Source organism: Lepisosteus oculatus, chromosome 11, assembly GCF_040954835.1.
Source record: "Lepisosteus oculatus isolate fLepOcu1 chromosome 11, fLepOcu1.hap2, whole genome shotgun sequence".
Lineage (NCBI taxonomy): Eukaryota > Metazoa > Chordata > Actinopteri > Semionotiformes > Lepisosteidae > Lepisosteus > Lepisosteus oculatus.
Window position 1 is genome coordinate 19,443,287 of NC_090706.1, and position 13,256 is coordinate 19,456,542.

At 42.9% G+C, this 13,256-nt stretch overlaps 1 protein-coding gene across 8 annotated transcripts in view; it reads left to right on the plus strand.

The window, feature by feature from the left end:
* Positions 1-13,256, plus strand: part of adgrl1a (adhesion G protein-coupled receptor L1a) — a 308,794-nt gene that overhangs the window by 257,578 nt on the left and 37,960 nt on the right. For 7 of the 8 annotated variants that reach the window (XM_069195903.1, XM_069195906.1, XM_069195908.1 and 4 more), the window contains 6 exons: positions 824-1,033; positions 2,798-3,018; positions 5,224-5,290; positions 6,146-6,237; positions 11,528-11,696; positions 12,936-13,091. In XM_069195903.1, coding sequence (XP_069052004.1) covers positions 824-1,033; positions 2,798-3,018; positions 5,224-5,290; positions 6,146-6,237; positions 11,528-11,696; positions 12,936-13,091 — 915 coding nt within the window. The remainder of the gene's footprint in view (positions 1-823; positions 1,034-2,797; positions 3,019-5,223; positions 5,291-6,145; positions 6,238-11,527; positions 11,697-12,935; positions 13,092-13,256) is intronic. The other variant, XM_069195910.1, reaches the window with a different exon arrangement.

The window sequence follows — 13,256 nt, forward strand, 5'->3', positions numbered from 1 at the left end:
ACACAGTGAGAGAGTTCTTGGGCACCTTGTGAGATACACAAAAGTGAGACAGACACTGACACACATGCACAGAACAAATGTGTACACTCTACATTCCAGAGTATCTCGTGCATTCATGATAAATCACAGACACAGTAAATCACTTCACTCTTCATAGTGCAAGATTTCTTGCTGCAAACACACTCATACAACCAGACTTACAGTATGGTCAACCATACTGTGTTCATTTACTAAGTTCACGTGCTGCACTGCTGTGGAGCTTTGGAAAATCTGCAAATTTGTTTTATCAGTGTAACGAACAGTTCTTTCCGGACCCTATGCGGATGACACAATCCGACGGAGTGGGGAAACACTAGGGAAACATCATGCAGGAATACGGGGCAGAAGACAGGGGGGCGTGTCCAAGGTGCGCTGGTGCACGGGGCAGGTGTGGCCGAGGCGAACAATCCGAGAGAGTAGTCCTTAGGGAATATCCAAAACACACGAGTAAGTCCAAAACCAGGAGATCCATCAGAAGAAGGAATTAAAAACACGAAGGCCGGGTCGGAACCGGCGGAGAGGGAACAGGAACGGGAACGGGAACGGTAACAGAGATTAAAACGCTTCCAGGTCCCAGACTCGCACGATATGGAAATCAGATGCAGAGCCCGGATGAGCGTCAGCGCCTGGCTTTTAAGGTGGGCTGGAAATAGGGAACAGGTGCAGAGAATAAAGTCTTAAGTAAAGGGGCTGGAGCACCATTAAGGAGGGGGAACTAATATCGTGACATATCAGTGGTTTCAGTTCTTTGATGGCTCTCTCCCTCTCTCCCCATGCCCCTCAGTACCCAGGCCGGATGCATGAGCTAATCCTGTTTGTCATCACCTGGGTGGGCATCGTCATCTCGCTGGTGTGTCTGGCCATCTGCATCTCCACCTTTTGCTTCCTCCGTGGACTGCAGACTGACCGCAACACTATCCACAAGAACCTCTGCATCAACCTGTTCATCGCAGAGCTGCTGTTTCTCATTGGGATCGACAAGACTCAATACGACGTGAGTATGGACAGACTGCAATATGAGCCTCTATGCAATAAGAATGTTTCACCATTCTTTGTGGGTGCAAGAGAGATACTGTACAGTGTCTTCAGACAACATCAAAAGGCAGTGAAAATGTTCTGAATTTGTTCTGCTGCAAACTCAAATAGAAATACATTTATATTGTATTTAATATAATGCCCAAAGAAGGCTCCACAGCCGCAAGATTGTGTTTCTTAATGGAATATACCTTTACTTGTTCCTACATTTATAATAGACATTTTTGTTACTGATCTACGCATATATCTATACAATGACAAAGTGGAATGAATGTTTGGGAACTCTGTAAATGTTATTTAAACAAACACTGAAATGTTCTTGATTTGATAAGCATTCACTCCCTTTACTATGACACTGAGCCCAGGTCTAGCATCACTGAGCTTCTAATTTCCTTGTGAGATCACTCTAAAACTTGGCTGGAATCCACCTATGGTCAGTTGGTTGACATAATTTCAGAAGCAAAGTGCCTGTTAAATAAGGACACTCAGTTGACAATGCATATCAGAAAGTCAACCATGTGTCACGATTGTAGTCCCACCGTACATATGAGCCCAATTGACTTGTTGTAATGGGATCTTTAAAATACACCAAAAATACAGCTGGGGAGTTAAATAAAAACATCAGAGCAATTTATAGTGAGGGGAAAAAATACAAAACCAAACCAACCTCTTTTATTTAGCTCCTAATCAAACATCTTCACAAAGTCCATGACTAGTCTATCGAAGCTGATCTGCTAAGTTCTTATCAGTATTTACACAGGTATTACTATTTACACAGTCTCCCCTGTGACTCCCCTCAAAACTTCTAAATGCTTAAAACTCACAGGTCAGTTTCACTAAACTCAGTTTGGTTTTCAGTTAATCCTTCTCCCTTTGTGGAGAGCACAAGTGGTCTGTCTTCTGCACCCAGCATTCCACTGACCGAAACAGGAAGTCTCTGCTTCCTTCTTTTCTTTTTTCTGAAACTAGTCAGCTGAATGAGAATAAGCAATTCCCTTGGAGAATTCTGGGAATGTGGTCCGGATAGGGGCCATGTCTCACATAATAAATCAGTTATATTCTGGTGTTTTTGATGACCCTAAAAAAATGAAGATTGTACTGTGGATCCCCCTTAAAATGAGGTAGGAGTATTATCATCCAACTTACAACTGGCAGCCCACAGAAGGTAAGCAGGTGTGAGCCTGGTCAGTACCTGGATGGGAGACCTCCTGGGAAAAAAACTAAGGTTGCTAGAAGAGGTGGTAGTGGGGCCAGCAGGGGGTGCTCACCCTGCAGTCCATGTGGATCCTAATGCCCTAGTATAGTGATGGGGACATTATACTGTAAACGGGTGCCGTCCTTCAGATGAGACGTAAAACCGAGGTCCTGACTCTCTGTGGTCATTAAAAATCCCAGGGCATTTCTTGAAAAGAGTAGGGGTGTAACCCTGGTGTGCTGGCCAAATTTCCCATTGGCCCTTACCAATAATCCCCCTCTATGAATTGGCTTCATTACTCTGCTCTCCTCCCCACTGATAGCTGATGTGTGGTGAGTGTTCTGGCGCACTATGGCTGCCATCGCATCATCCAGGTGGATGCTGCACATTGGTGGTGGTGTAGGGGAGTCCCCATTACCTGTAAAGCGCTTTGAGTGGAGTGTCCAGAAAAGCGCTATATAAGTGTAAGCAAGTGTATAATTATTTGTTGGCCTGAACAGATCCCTGGTCTCCTTCTCTCTCTTTCAGATTGCCTGTCCCATTTTCGCTGGCCTTCTGCACTTTTTCTTCTTGGCTGCTTTCTCTTGGATGTGCCTGGAAGGAGTGCACCTGTACCTGATGTTGGTGGAGGTCTTTGAGAGCGAGTATTCCCGCAAGAAATACTACTATCTGTGCGGTTACTGCTTCCCTGCTTTGGTGGTGGGCATCTCAGCAGCCATTGACTACCGTAGCTATGGCACCAAGAAAGCGTATGTATCCTCAAACCCCTTTTCCTAACAGGTTCCATGTTCTGACCATTTCCCAAAGTTAACTCCACTTTATCTACAGGTATACAGCACACGTCTACAAAAGACACTAATTAAACCAGCAGTGCCCTTTATGTTACTGTACTCTTATGTTAAGTGTGCTTCTTACATTTATTGACCTCATTATGAAGTAACGAAACTTGGTAAAATAATGGGAAAGTTAGTGTTCTGGGCTTGTAACCGGTAGACTATGTGTTCAAATCCCAGCTGAGATATTGATATTGTAACCTTGAGCGAGGTACATCTCCTGAATTGCGCCATCATTTACATCCATTTTCTAAACTGCTTTATTCAATATAAGGTCACAGGAGAGCCGCATTCTATCCCAAAAAGCAATGGGCTTAAGGTGGGATACAACCTGAATGGGATCCCAGTCCATCACAGGGCACACAAAGACACATACAGTCACACCACGGCCAGTTTTCCTAGAAGCCAAGTAATTTACCAGCATGTCTTTGGACTGTCGGAGGAAACTCCCTGAGGAAATCCACACTATAATAGGGAGAACATAAAAAATACACTGAGATAGCACCCCAGGTCTGTAATTGAACCCAGGGCCACAGTACTGCAAGGCCGCAATGCTAACCACTGTGCAACTGGGCCTCCCTACAGTAAAATACCCAGCTGTATAAATGGTTACTAATGTAAGTTGCTTTGGATTAAAATGACAGTCAAATCAATGAATTGCACATCAAGAGGCTCCTCGTTACCACTGTTTGCATCTGTAATGGGGCTCATGAGAGGAAGGACATGGTACGCAGCTATTTCAGGCTGTGTGTAGGAGTGCATGGTTGTTGCAATATTCTACTACAATACATATACAGTATGTGACACTGTACAGCTAATCACCAAGTCATACTGTATGTACACACACATATACTGTATATACTGTACAGCAGGTATAGAAAGCCACCACCCCCTTTCAAAATTTGTACCTTTTGTTGTATGACACTCTGAAAATAAAAACAAATTAAATTAGGCTTGTTCCATTTTTATTTACACACAGTAACCCACATTAGCCAAGTGAAAATAAAATTCTAAAGCAGTCTGAAAATTAATTAAAATTGCAACAGTTAAATACCTTATTTGGATAAGTGAACAACCCCCTTACAATTGCAATTGTAAATTTGCTCAGGTATAACCGATCACCTTACAGATCACAGAAGAAACTAATGGGCTCCCACCGGTGATCAACTGTGGTGATTTCGATTAGTTCAGAATATAAGCAGCTGTTTCAAGAAGATTTCACTGCTTGGAAGTGCATTTCAAAGCAAAGAATCTACAGAAAGGTGATTTCAAAAGGACTTAGAGAAAAGTTGTAGAAAGGCACAAGTCAGGAGATGATTGGTAGAGATGTATCCGAACAGACTTAAGGCTGTAATTCAAGCAATATGTACTTCCACCAAATATTAACTTGGGGGGTGTTCTCTTATTCAACCCACTTATTCTACTTTTTTATTTTTATTTTTTCAGACATTTTGCTTTCTTTTTTTACTTGGATGTTGCAAGGTACAATTTATAAATAAAACTGGAAAAAGTTTGATTTTATTTGTCTTTTTGGGCTTTAGGGCAACAAAAGGTGAACATTTTGAAAGGGGGTGGTGGCTTTCTATACTAGCTGTATACAGTACATACTGTACATGACTCATCTGTGGTAAACTACAAATGCAGCTTGTTTATGTGCAAAACACAATGAAATAAATCACACTAACAGCTCCTTAGCTCTTTCTAAAGCACTACCACCCCCTCCCCACACCTCATCCCTTCTTAATAATGGACATAATAGGGTTCTTCATCTGCAGAGAGTAATAGTGATGCAGTGTCTGCCAGTCCAGCTGGCCCAACTAAATGAAAAATGTCAAAAGTCCAGCTGGATCCTGAAGTAACATCACTGATGTGTACATTTATACAGTGTCCTGTCAGAAATGTTCCAGATTAAATTGGAGGAAAGTGAGCATTAGGATGGTATCATCACAAAGGCAGAGTGCAGTGCCTTGGCATCAGTATTAAGAGCTGAGAATAGCATGTCTTGGTGTCTGTATTAAGGGCAGGATAAGTTGGAGTGCTACATTGTCCGTATTAAGATTTGCCTTTTTATCATTATCAAGGGACAGAGAGGAGTGGCAATTTGTCTGTTCTATTTCTTAGATGCTGGCTGCGAGTTGATAACTATTTCATCTGGAGTTTTATTGGACCGGTCTCCTTTGTCATCATGGTGAGTGTCTTTCTCTCCATACACTGTAGGCACAGCATCTTCATGCCTCTTTACTTATTGTAACTAAAAGTGGATGTGAAGGCCAGTACATGTGCAGTATGTGTGCCTTACAGACTGGGAGGTGACCAAACAATATTTTTCAGTTGCTCACCTAAAATGATTAACATGGCTTGGCGTTGTCTTCCGTACAGCAGCTTTAAAAAATGAGTTACATATAATGGCACAACAACTATTAACACATTTGCGGGTCACAACCTAAGCATTTTATGGTTAGAGACTTTGCTGAGTCTTTTGACATTAGCCTTCTACTCTGACCACCCCCTTCTTGATCTCAAGCTAAGAATGAACTGGGTTAGCTGCAGCCAAAAAATCAGATCAAGAGTTGATTACGGAGTGACCTGACCCTAGTCCACATTCGGATCCATTTTGTTGATATTATACATATGGAGATAGACACCACTTATTTACATGATGCTATTGTAATTCCAGCACAGTAGAGACCTGGGGCATTGTAAGTTATGTACGACTTAACATTCACATTCTGTATGAAATCATTAGCTACCCTGTTTTTTTTTTGTATTGTAGCAATGTTGTTTCACATTTAATAAAAAAATGTTATAAAAGCACTTTACCATCATGTTAAACTTTCCCTTGATTTTCTCAACATTGTGAAAGGTTTAGGTGACACTAAACACCTTGTACACCTGTTGTTTCCTAAGATGTAGATATGAGTTATGTACTGTACTTAATGATTAATAAATAAGGTTTCAGTATGTGAACTTTCTTGTCTGTTTGTGTAAATCCACCTTCTCTCCTTAATGAATCTGGGTAACCTTTGCCCTTTGCCCCCTGCAGCTGAACCTGGTGTTCCTGATGATCACGCTGCACAAGATGATCCGCAACACCTCCGCCCTCAAACCTGACTCCAGTCGTCTGGACAACATCAAGTGAGTCCCATCTTGAAATACGTCTCTTGCTATTTTCTAGGTCTGCTTCAATACCCTGACTGCTTCAGTGATCCACAGGGAAAGAAATCCACCGACAATAAACATGCTGTACAGTATGTCTTGTGCCAACGGCTGTGCATCACTAATCTACTTCCCCTCCTTATTTCCTTCCAAAAAGTCTTTGAACGGTAATTTGTTTATTACTGTACATGTTTCACATTGTGAGCCCCTACAGCACAAGCAGCAGAGCTGAGGCAGTGGATGGAGAAGAGAAGTAAGAGCACAGGCTCAGAGTTTTCTGCAGAAGTCAGATTTGGTCCAGGTGTCCACAGCTGAACCAGACACTTCTACAGTCCACCCTGTGCCAAATGGAGGTGTTTACCACCTGGGTTTCTCTGAAGCCACATATACATTATTTGTCTATACCTTTTTTAAACTTTAACTATGGTACTACGCACTTTTCTGCTTATATCTTTGGACACATATGGGATGAGAGCAGTTATCTACAGTAGGTCATTATTTACACTGAGGGATTTGATAACCAGCTCTTATTGGTTTCCACACTAACCCTTCTCTGCATTTCATATTTTAGTATTCTGATCCCTTGTGTCAGTCTTTTGTATATACAGTACCTCACTGAACAACAGCTAGCAGGTTTTGGCAGTTAAAAACTCTGTGTTGTTTTCCTCATGCACCTAATCCGTATGCCAAGGGCATCTTGGGAAATTTAGTTTGACAGCAATTTTAGAAGCACAAGTCTCTTTTTAATTTTAAAGCAAAGAAGCTTTTATAGAGCCCAGGTTGCTGGATATAAATAAATGTATACAAATAAATAACCTACACATAATATACCGTATGTGTATTATAAAATCTACTAATAGGGGCAATACATAAGCATGGATTTAAATGCTGCTGCCTTGCAGGATCTTGGATTCAATTCTGGATTGGAACACTTTCTGCTGGGAGGCTACATGTTCTTGTCATGTTTATGGAGTTTTTCTGTAGGTACTCCTTCTTTTCCTTTTTCTTACCAAAGACTGGGTTAGTTGGTGTCTCTAAGTTGCCACTGCCTGCCTGTATGTAAGGGCACCAGAGTTCCCACCTCCCCCACCGATTACTCATTCATCTTTCACAAATGGCTATTCTGACAAAGCAAAAAGCCAGACATCAATGTCTGGGGTGACTTCTGCATGATGGCCCAGTGATCTGTGATCTGTTCAGGGATGCAGACATATCGGTATATTGCACTGCAGGAGAAGGGAGAATAATTTTTCCTCTTCATCCTCTCTGCACATGGTATTTCTAAATCTTTGAAAATGAATGATCTTTTTAAGAAAGGAGTGCTCAGAAATAATGTTTTACATAATTTACTGGAGAATTAGAAATAAGTTGTAGCTGCCTTTCTTTTGCAAACCTGACTGTTGTCTTGTCATTTCCAAGCCAGCATAGTATGTTTGTGATTGAGTGAAAGACCACTTTGATTGATAAGAAATTTCTAGAACAGTAACATACTGAAAACTTACTCTTCCCCAGCCAAAGCCAAGCTGCAGGGTTCTTTTCTTGGTGCCGAACAAAGGTTGAGGCAAACCGATCTCTCTCCCAGACCTCTGGTGGCTCCTGTGCAGTCTCCTGTCTTCTGAGTCTCACATAATTAGACAATTAGAAGCACAGATAGGCCTCTCCAGGCTGGCAAGGGTGGGTGTGTGGCAGGATTCCTCAGAAGAGCTGCCAGGCTGTGCTCAACCAGAGCGCAGGCACTCTCCCTTGTAAATTCTGGTGCCAATGCCTCCACAGCTGGTAGACTGATGCGCGACCGAGGCCAGCGCTGCTGTGCTGTATCTGACAGTAAGAAGAGTGGTACCAGACTCACCACCGATCAGAACCCAGTGCGGGAAACTAGGACAATCAAAGCAGCATCTCCCAGGCAGTATGGGAGCCATCCATTTGACCATCCTGTCAGGCTTGGCCTAATTGTTTTCCAGCGCTTTCTCAAGCTTTACTGGTGACATTGTGTACTAAATTGCTACCTTTCCAGGATGAGAACTTGGGCTGCCATAACTCCATACAACACCATCTCACAGAAACAGGGCAATTTGTAAGTGCAATCATGAACTGAGAAGGAGATGAATGATTGCAAATAAAGCTTGACATGCTTAAAAGAGTTCAATTCTCTGAGCCTTAATTCTCTTTAACTGACAATGAACTTGCACTAACTCGAATCCATACCAACACTTTAAGAAAATGATTATGAAGAGAATACCTTTATTCAAAGCAACTTATGGGAAACAGCTGGATGATTTACCTCAGGCCCATGGCTTTAGAGCTCATCTGAGGTTTGAACCTGGTATCTCCTACTTAGATGTCCTTCACCTTTACCTCCTTAACCTCTTGAGCTCCTAGGCTCCAGCATTATTAATGTGTGGGGAATCCATTTGCTACATGACCAGTGGCATTTGTGATCACAAAAGATGTCATGGTTTGAAGTTTGCTTTTTATTCTCTTCTTTTTCTTGTTAACCATCAGATAAGTATCAGGATTGCCCGCTACAATAAAGGAATGAAAATGAGCTTTACAATGTTGCAAATCTGCTCAGAGTGTGGGGTGAAGTCCTGAGCCTGTTTCACTCTACAGAGCATTGAGCATTGGCCAGGAGTTCTGTAGCAGTTGCAGTTAAGAGCCCCCAAGGACAGGACTGCAGTTCAACACTGCCCCCGAGTGGCCACCTGGTGGGCCTGCAGGCACATGGGGGGCTTTCACTGCCTGTCCTGCTTGGATTCTGTACCATCTGCCAGGCAGTGTGACCTGTTATATTTATCATAATTCTGACAGTAAATTTTCTGTTTCTTTTCCCACATATGCACGCATTCTTAAAGGCATGAACCGCCTTTCCTCATTACCACAAACCGCAAATTCAAAGCAGCAGTCAGTATGCAGCTTTAAATAAATGATCTCCTGGCTTAAGGCCGTCAGTGTCAGTGTCCTAATGGGAAATCAATAGGGGATTTGACTCGGTGCCTGAGCTCGTAAACTGCTGTGAAGACGACTGGGCCATGGCGGGGCTTTGCTGTGTGTATGTTGTCAGATTTACAGCAGGTTGTAAAATTCCCGCTTGGCTGAGACGTTTATTTCTTCTTAATGGGGGACAGGATGTCCTGGTACCTGTCAGCAGCTCTGAAAGTCCACTAGCTTCACATGGTTAGTCATGGTGAATCATCTACCTTACTCTCGTATTTCTTTCCTTTTTTTTCTTGTGAATCCCTTTCTTTTGCTTCTGTCTGGAAGCTTGTCAGAAGCACACATCGGGGGGGGGGGGGGAGTATGGCGGTGTCACGCAGGTGCAACAGTGAGGTGCTTCCTCCAACCTGGTTGTTTCTCCTAATTTAGCTGGGAAAAAAAAACACTTAGAATCACAGACAATGATCCCTCAAAGCACATATGACTAGAAAAGGCAACTGCAATGAAGGGGCGCTACAGTATGGTGTTCGTACTGCCTAGCCGACTCATAAAACAGCTCTGAGCAAAAGAAAGGTACAGATACGTCTTAGGCTCTATTATGACTCCCCAGGGCCAAAACTCCAAATGTGTTATATTAAGAGATTGACTTGTAATGAGATAAAACAGCTTATAGTTCTCTACATAAAGCAAAATGGAATAAAAGGAGCATAATAGCAAATAATGAACTTAGCTTAGCACAAACTGAACAAAAAGGAGCTTTGTACAATTTGTAATCATCACTGGAACTTCTATTTATAGAGAGAGCAATAAGAAGAACATAGTTGAAAGGTTTTTTTTAAAAACAGAAGTCGGTGCCATGCCAAATAAGGAGCAGAGAGAGGAAAAACAGCCTATTCTTTCCCCTGTGTGCCCTGTGCACTGCTCTCTTTCTTTGTCGTTCTGGAAAATAAAAAGTTGAAATCATTGTGAGGGGCACGGTGAGAGTTGTTTTTCTTGTTGCCTTTATTAACATATCACATGGCTGTGAGCATCAGGCAGCAGTGGTGTCAGCAGATTTTTTTTTTAAAAGTGCCTTTCTGTGATGTTGGGGTGACACCACTCCTCTCCCCTGCTGGTTCAGAAATCATGGCCAGCTTTTACGGAGCTGTGAATTCTATCCCACTCAGAGCAGCTTCTTAATCCTGACAGCTGCAGTGTGGCTGCCACAGCCCTGGCATCACAAAAAGAGCCTGAGCCAGCCAGCCAGCCAAGCCAGAGCTCGGTGGGAGTGTGCTGCCACGCATCTTGGTGCGTGCTGGTGAGCAGGTGGCAGGAGGCATGTGGCTTGGCACTCACTCTGCTAGGTTAAGGGGGCCACGCACATCCACATGGAGAGCAGGAGGAAGGAGGGAGGAGAGGAGGCAATTGTGAGTCCCTGTGTGGGGAGAATCTCACTAAGTATAGGACAGGGTGCCATAGTGGCGATTGGGATTTAGAGCAGATTGGGGGATTGCGGAAAGAGGCAGCATGGCCTTTCTTATCAATGTTCCAAATATTATATTCCCAGAATTTATCCTGTCATGTTTTAAACCTAGCACAATGATAATCCTGCTGCCTTACAGCTAAAAGTAATGTGTTCAGTTCTGCCCCTGGGTGCAGATATTTCATTTTGGAGTCTACATGACATCCTCACACTTGTGTACAGCTCCAACTCTTTCTCCTCCCAAGAAAGGCAGTATGTGTTTGGGGGATTACAGATGGAAGCTAGCTCACAGAGCTTAACATATTCACCTTGGTCCTGGACAGAAAGGGAGCTGTGTAAAACTGTGTGGATTCCATAAGTTTTTTTTGTTGCTGTTCTCATTGTTTTCAGTCCCTGTTGTAGTTCAGCTCTTGTCAGTGCCAACAGGGGATCAAACCAACTACAAAAGGCTGCAGAAAGTGTGGAACGCGGTTAGTGTGGATTTTCAGCAGGGTTCTTCTGTCACTGATTTTAAACAAAAAATGTTTCATGTTCTTTTTATATGGGGCTTGGGGTTACATTTCCATGGGATCATATGAGACAGAATTGTAGAAATTAAACCATAAGAAATACCTTCTCTACAATGCAAGCTTGTGCCTGTTGGCATGCTGATATCAGAACAGAGAAAAGCAGTGGAGACTTGTTTTAGTAGCAGCTGGTGGAGGTGAGGTCATTTCTCTCTGCCCTTTGACGGATGTTTTCTCCAATCCTCCTCCACCTCTCTTTCTCTTCCCCTCTCCTCCTCTCCGTCTTTCCCTTGCCTCTCCTCTCTATCACATTCCTACCCTACCACCACTTTCTAATCCTTCTCTCCTTCCTTCTCCGCCTCTCCAGGTCGTGGGCTTTGGGGGCGATTGCTCTGCTTTTCCTGTTGGGTCTGACCTGGGCATTTGGTCTTCTGTTCATCAACGAAAACACCGTCATCATGGCCTACCTCTTCACAACCTTCAACGCTTTCCAGGGCATGTTCATCTTCATCTTCCACTGCGCCCTGCAGAAGAAGGTCAGTTGCACCATCTGTTGCAAGACCAAAGAGAAAGACTCTTTAAGAAAGGTCACTTTGGTATGGACCAACACCAAGACCAAAAAAGTGTCCTTGTAAGAGAGCTCACTTTAGTGTGTGCCATCACCAAAAAGGCCAAAGAAGTGTCCATGATAGGCTTTAAGGTACCTTTAAGACCCCCTTACATCACATAAATATAATCATATAATTTCTAATGAATGTAGACAATAAATAAACACATTTAATTTGAGAAATAAATTCTGAAAACCTGCAGCCCTAGATACAATGAGGCCTACACATATTGAAGACCTACTGTACTCTCCAAGTACAAGTTGTACAAGGGCTGAAAGCAATTTGAAAGGGACAATTAAAGAAATTTAAGGGTTGAGGGTAGCAATCTGTTGGAAAGAACTTGAGCAGACAGTGAGTGACTCTCATAGTCTGCTTCATTTATGTTTTATTTAATTAGATCCAGAAAGCACAAGAAAGGTTATAAACACCAGGAGAGCACTTGATCCCCTCTGGCTCTTCTGGGCAGTACCTTTTATTTCAAAAGGCCTCACAAAGCCGTCTCTCCCTCTTCATGTCTCCATCTGTTCCTCACTCCAATTCAGTTGGCATGGGCACCTTGGATGCAGAAGTGTGGTGTGGTTAAATGTTCATTGATCAGTCCCATCTGGCTAAATCACACCCTGTGGTGTAGGTGATGTCCTCTACAAACCAACCTGGGACATCCTGGGTGTGATATCAAGACCTTTTCTTTAGAAGTTGTGAAGTGCTTTTGTATATAAAAATGTTTCCACACTCCAGTTGTGTGTACCAATTCACCACACATACTCTCTCCCCCATACTTGCACCTAACCTTTAATTTGATACCTTTGGTTTCCTGCTGCCTCCAAGTGAAGTCTGCCTGGGTTATTCGTGAATTTTCATACAGACATGTAACCAGTGGAGTCATACTTTTTTCATTCCATTAGTAACTAATCAGTGCCGCAATAAAGCTATTTATGGTAGAATTTCAGATGCCTGCTTTTGTTTTTGTCAAGACTCAGGGGCTTGTTTCATCCTGAAATCCAAAGCACTTCTATGGATTGACTTTATTAGTTCCAATTCAGGATTTGGATTGGTAGAATTGGATCCCCTTGTAATCCACCATTAAAGACTAAAGATGATCCTCAATCCTTTGACAACGGTGATTTAATCTGGTGGCTCATCTTTGACATATACCCTGTGCTGCAGGTCCACAAGGAGTACAGCAAGTGTCTGCGCCACTCATACTGCTGTAGCCGAACCTCCAATGCAAACTCCCATGGTTCCCTCAAGACCTCAGCCATGAGGACCAACAACCGCTACTACACAGGCAGCCAGGCACGGCACGGATCAGCACACAGACAGGTAGTGGGCCTGTTAGTCAACAGATGCTTATTTATGTAGAGCACCTTTCTCAAGGATCACCACAAATGCAAATATCGGTTCTCATTCGAGATTTAAAGAGATCAGCTAAAGCCTATTACTTACAAAACAATACTACGAGGATCTGCTTTCTTCTCACAAGACCGT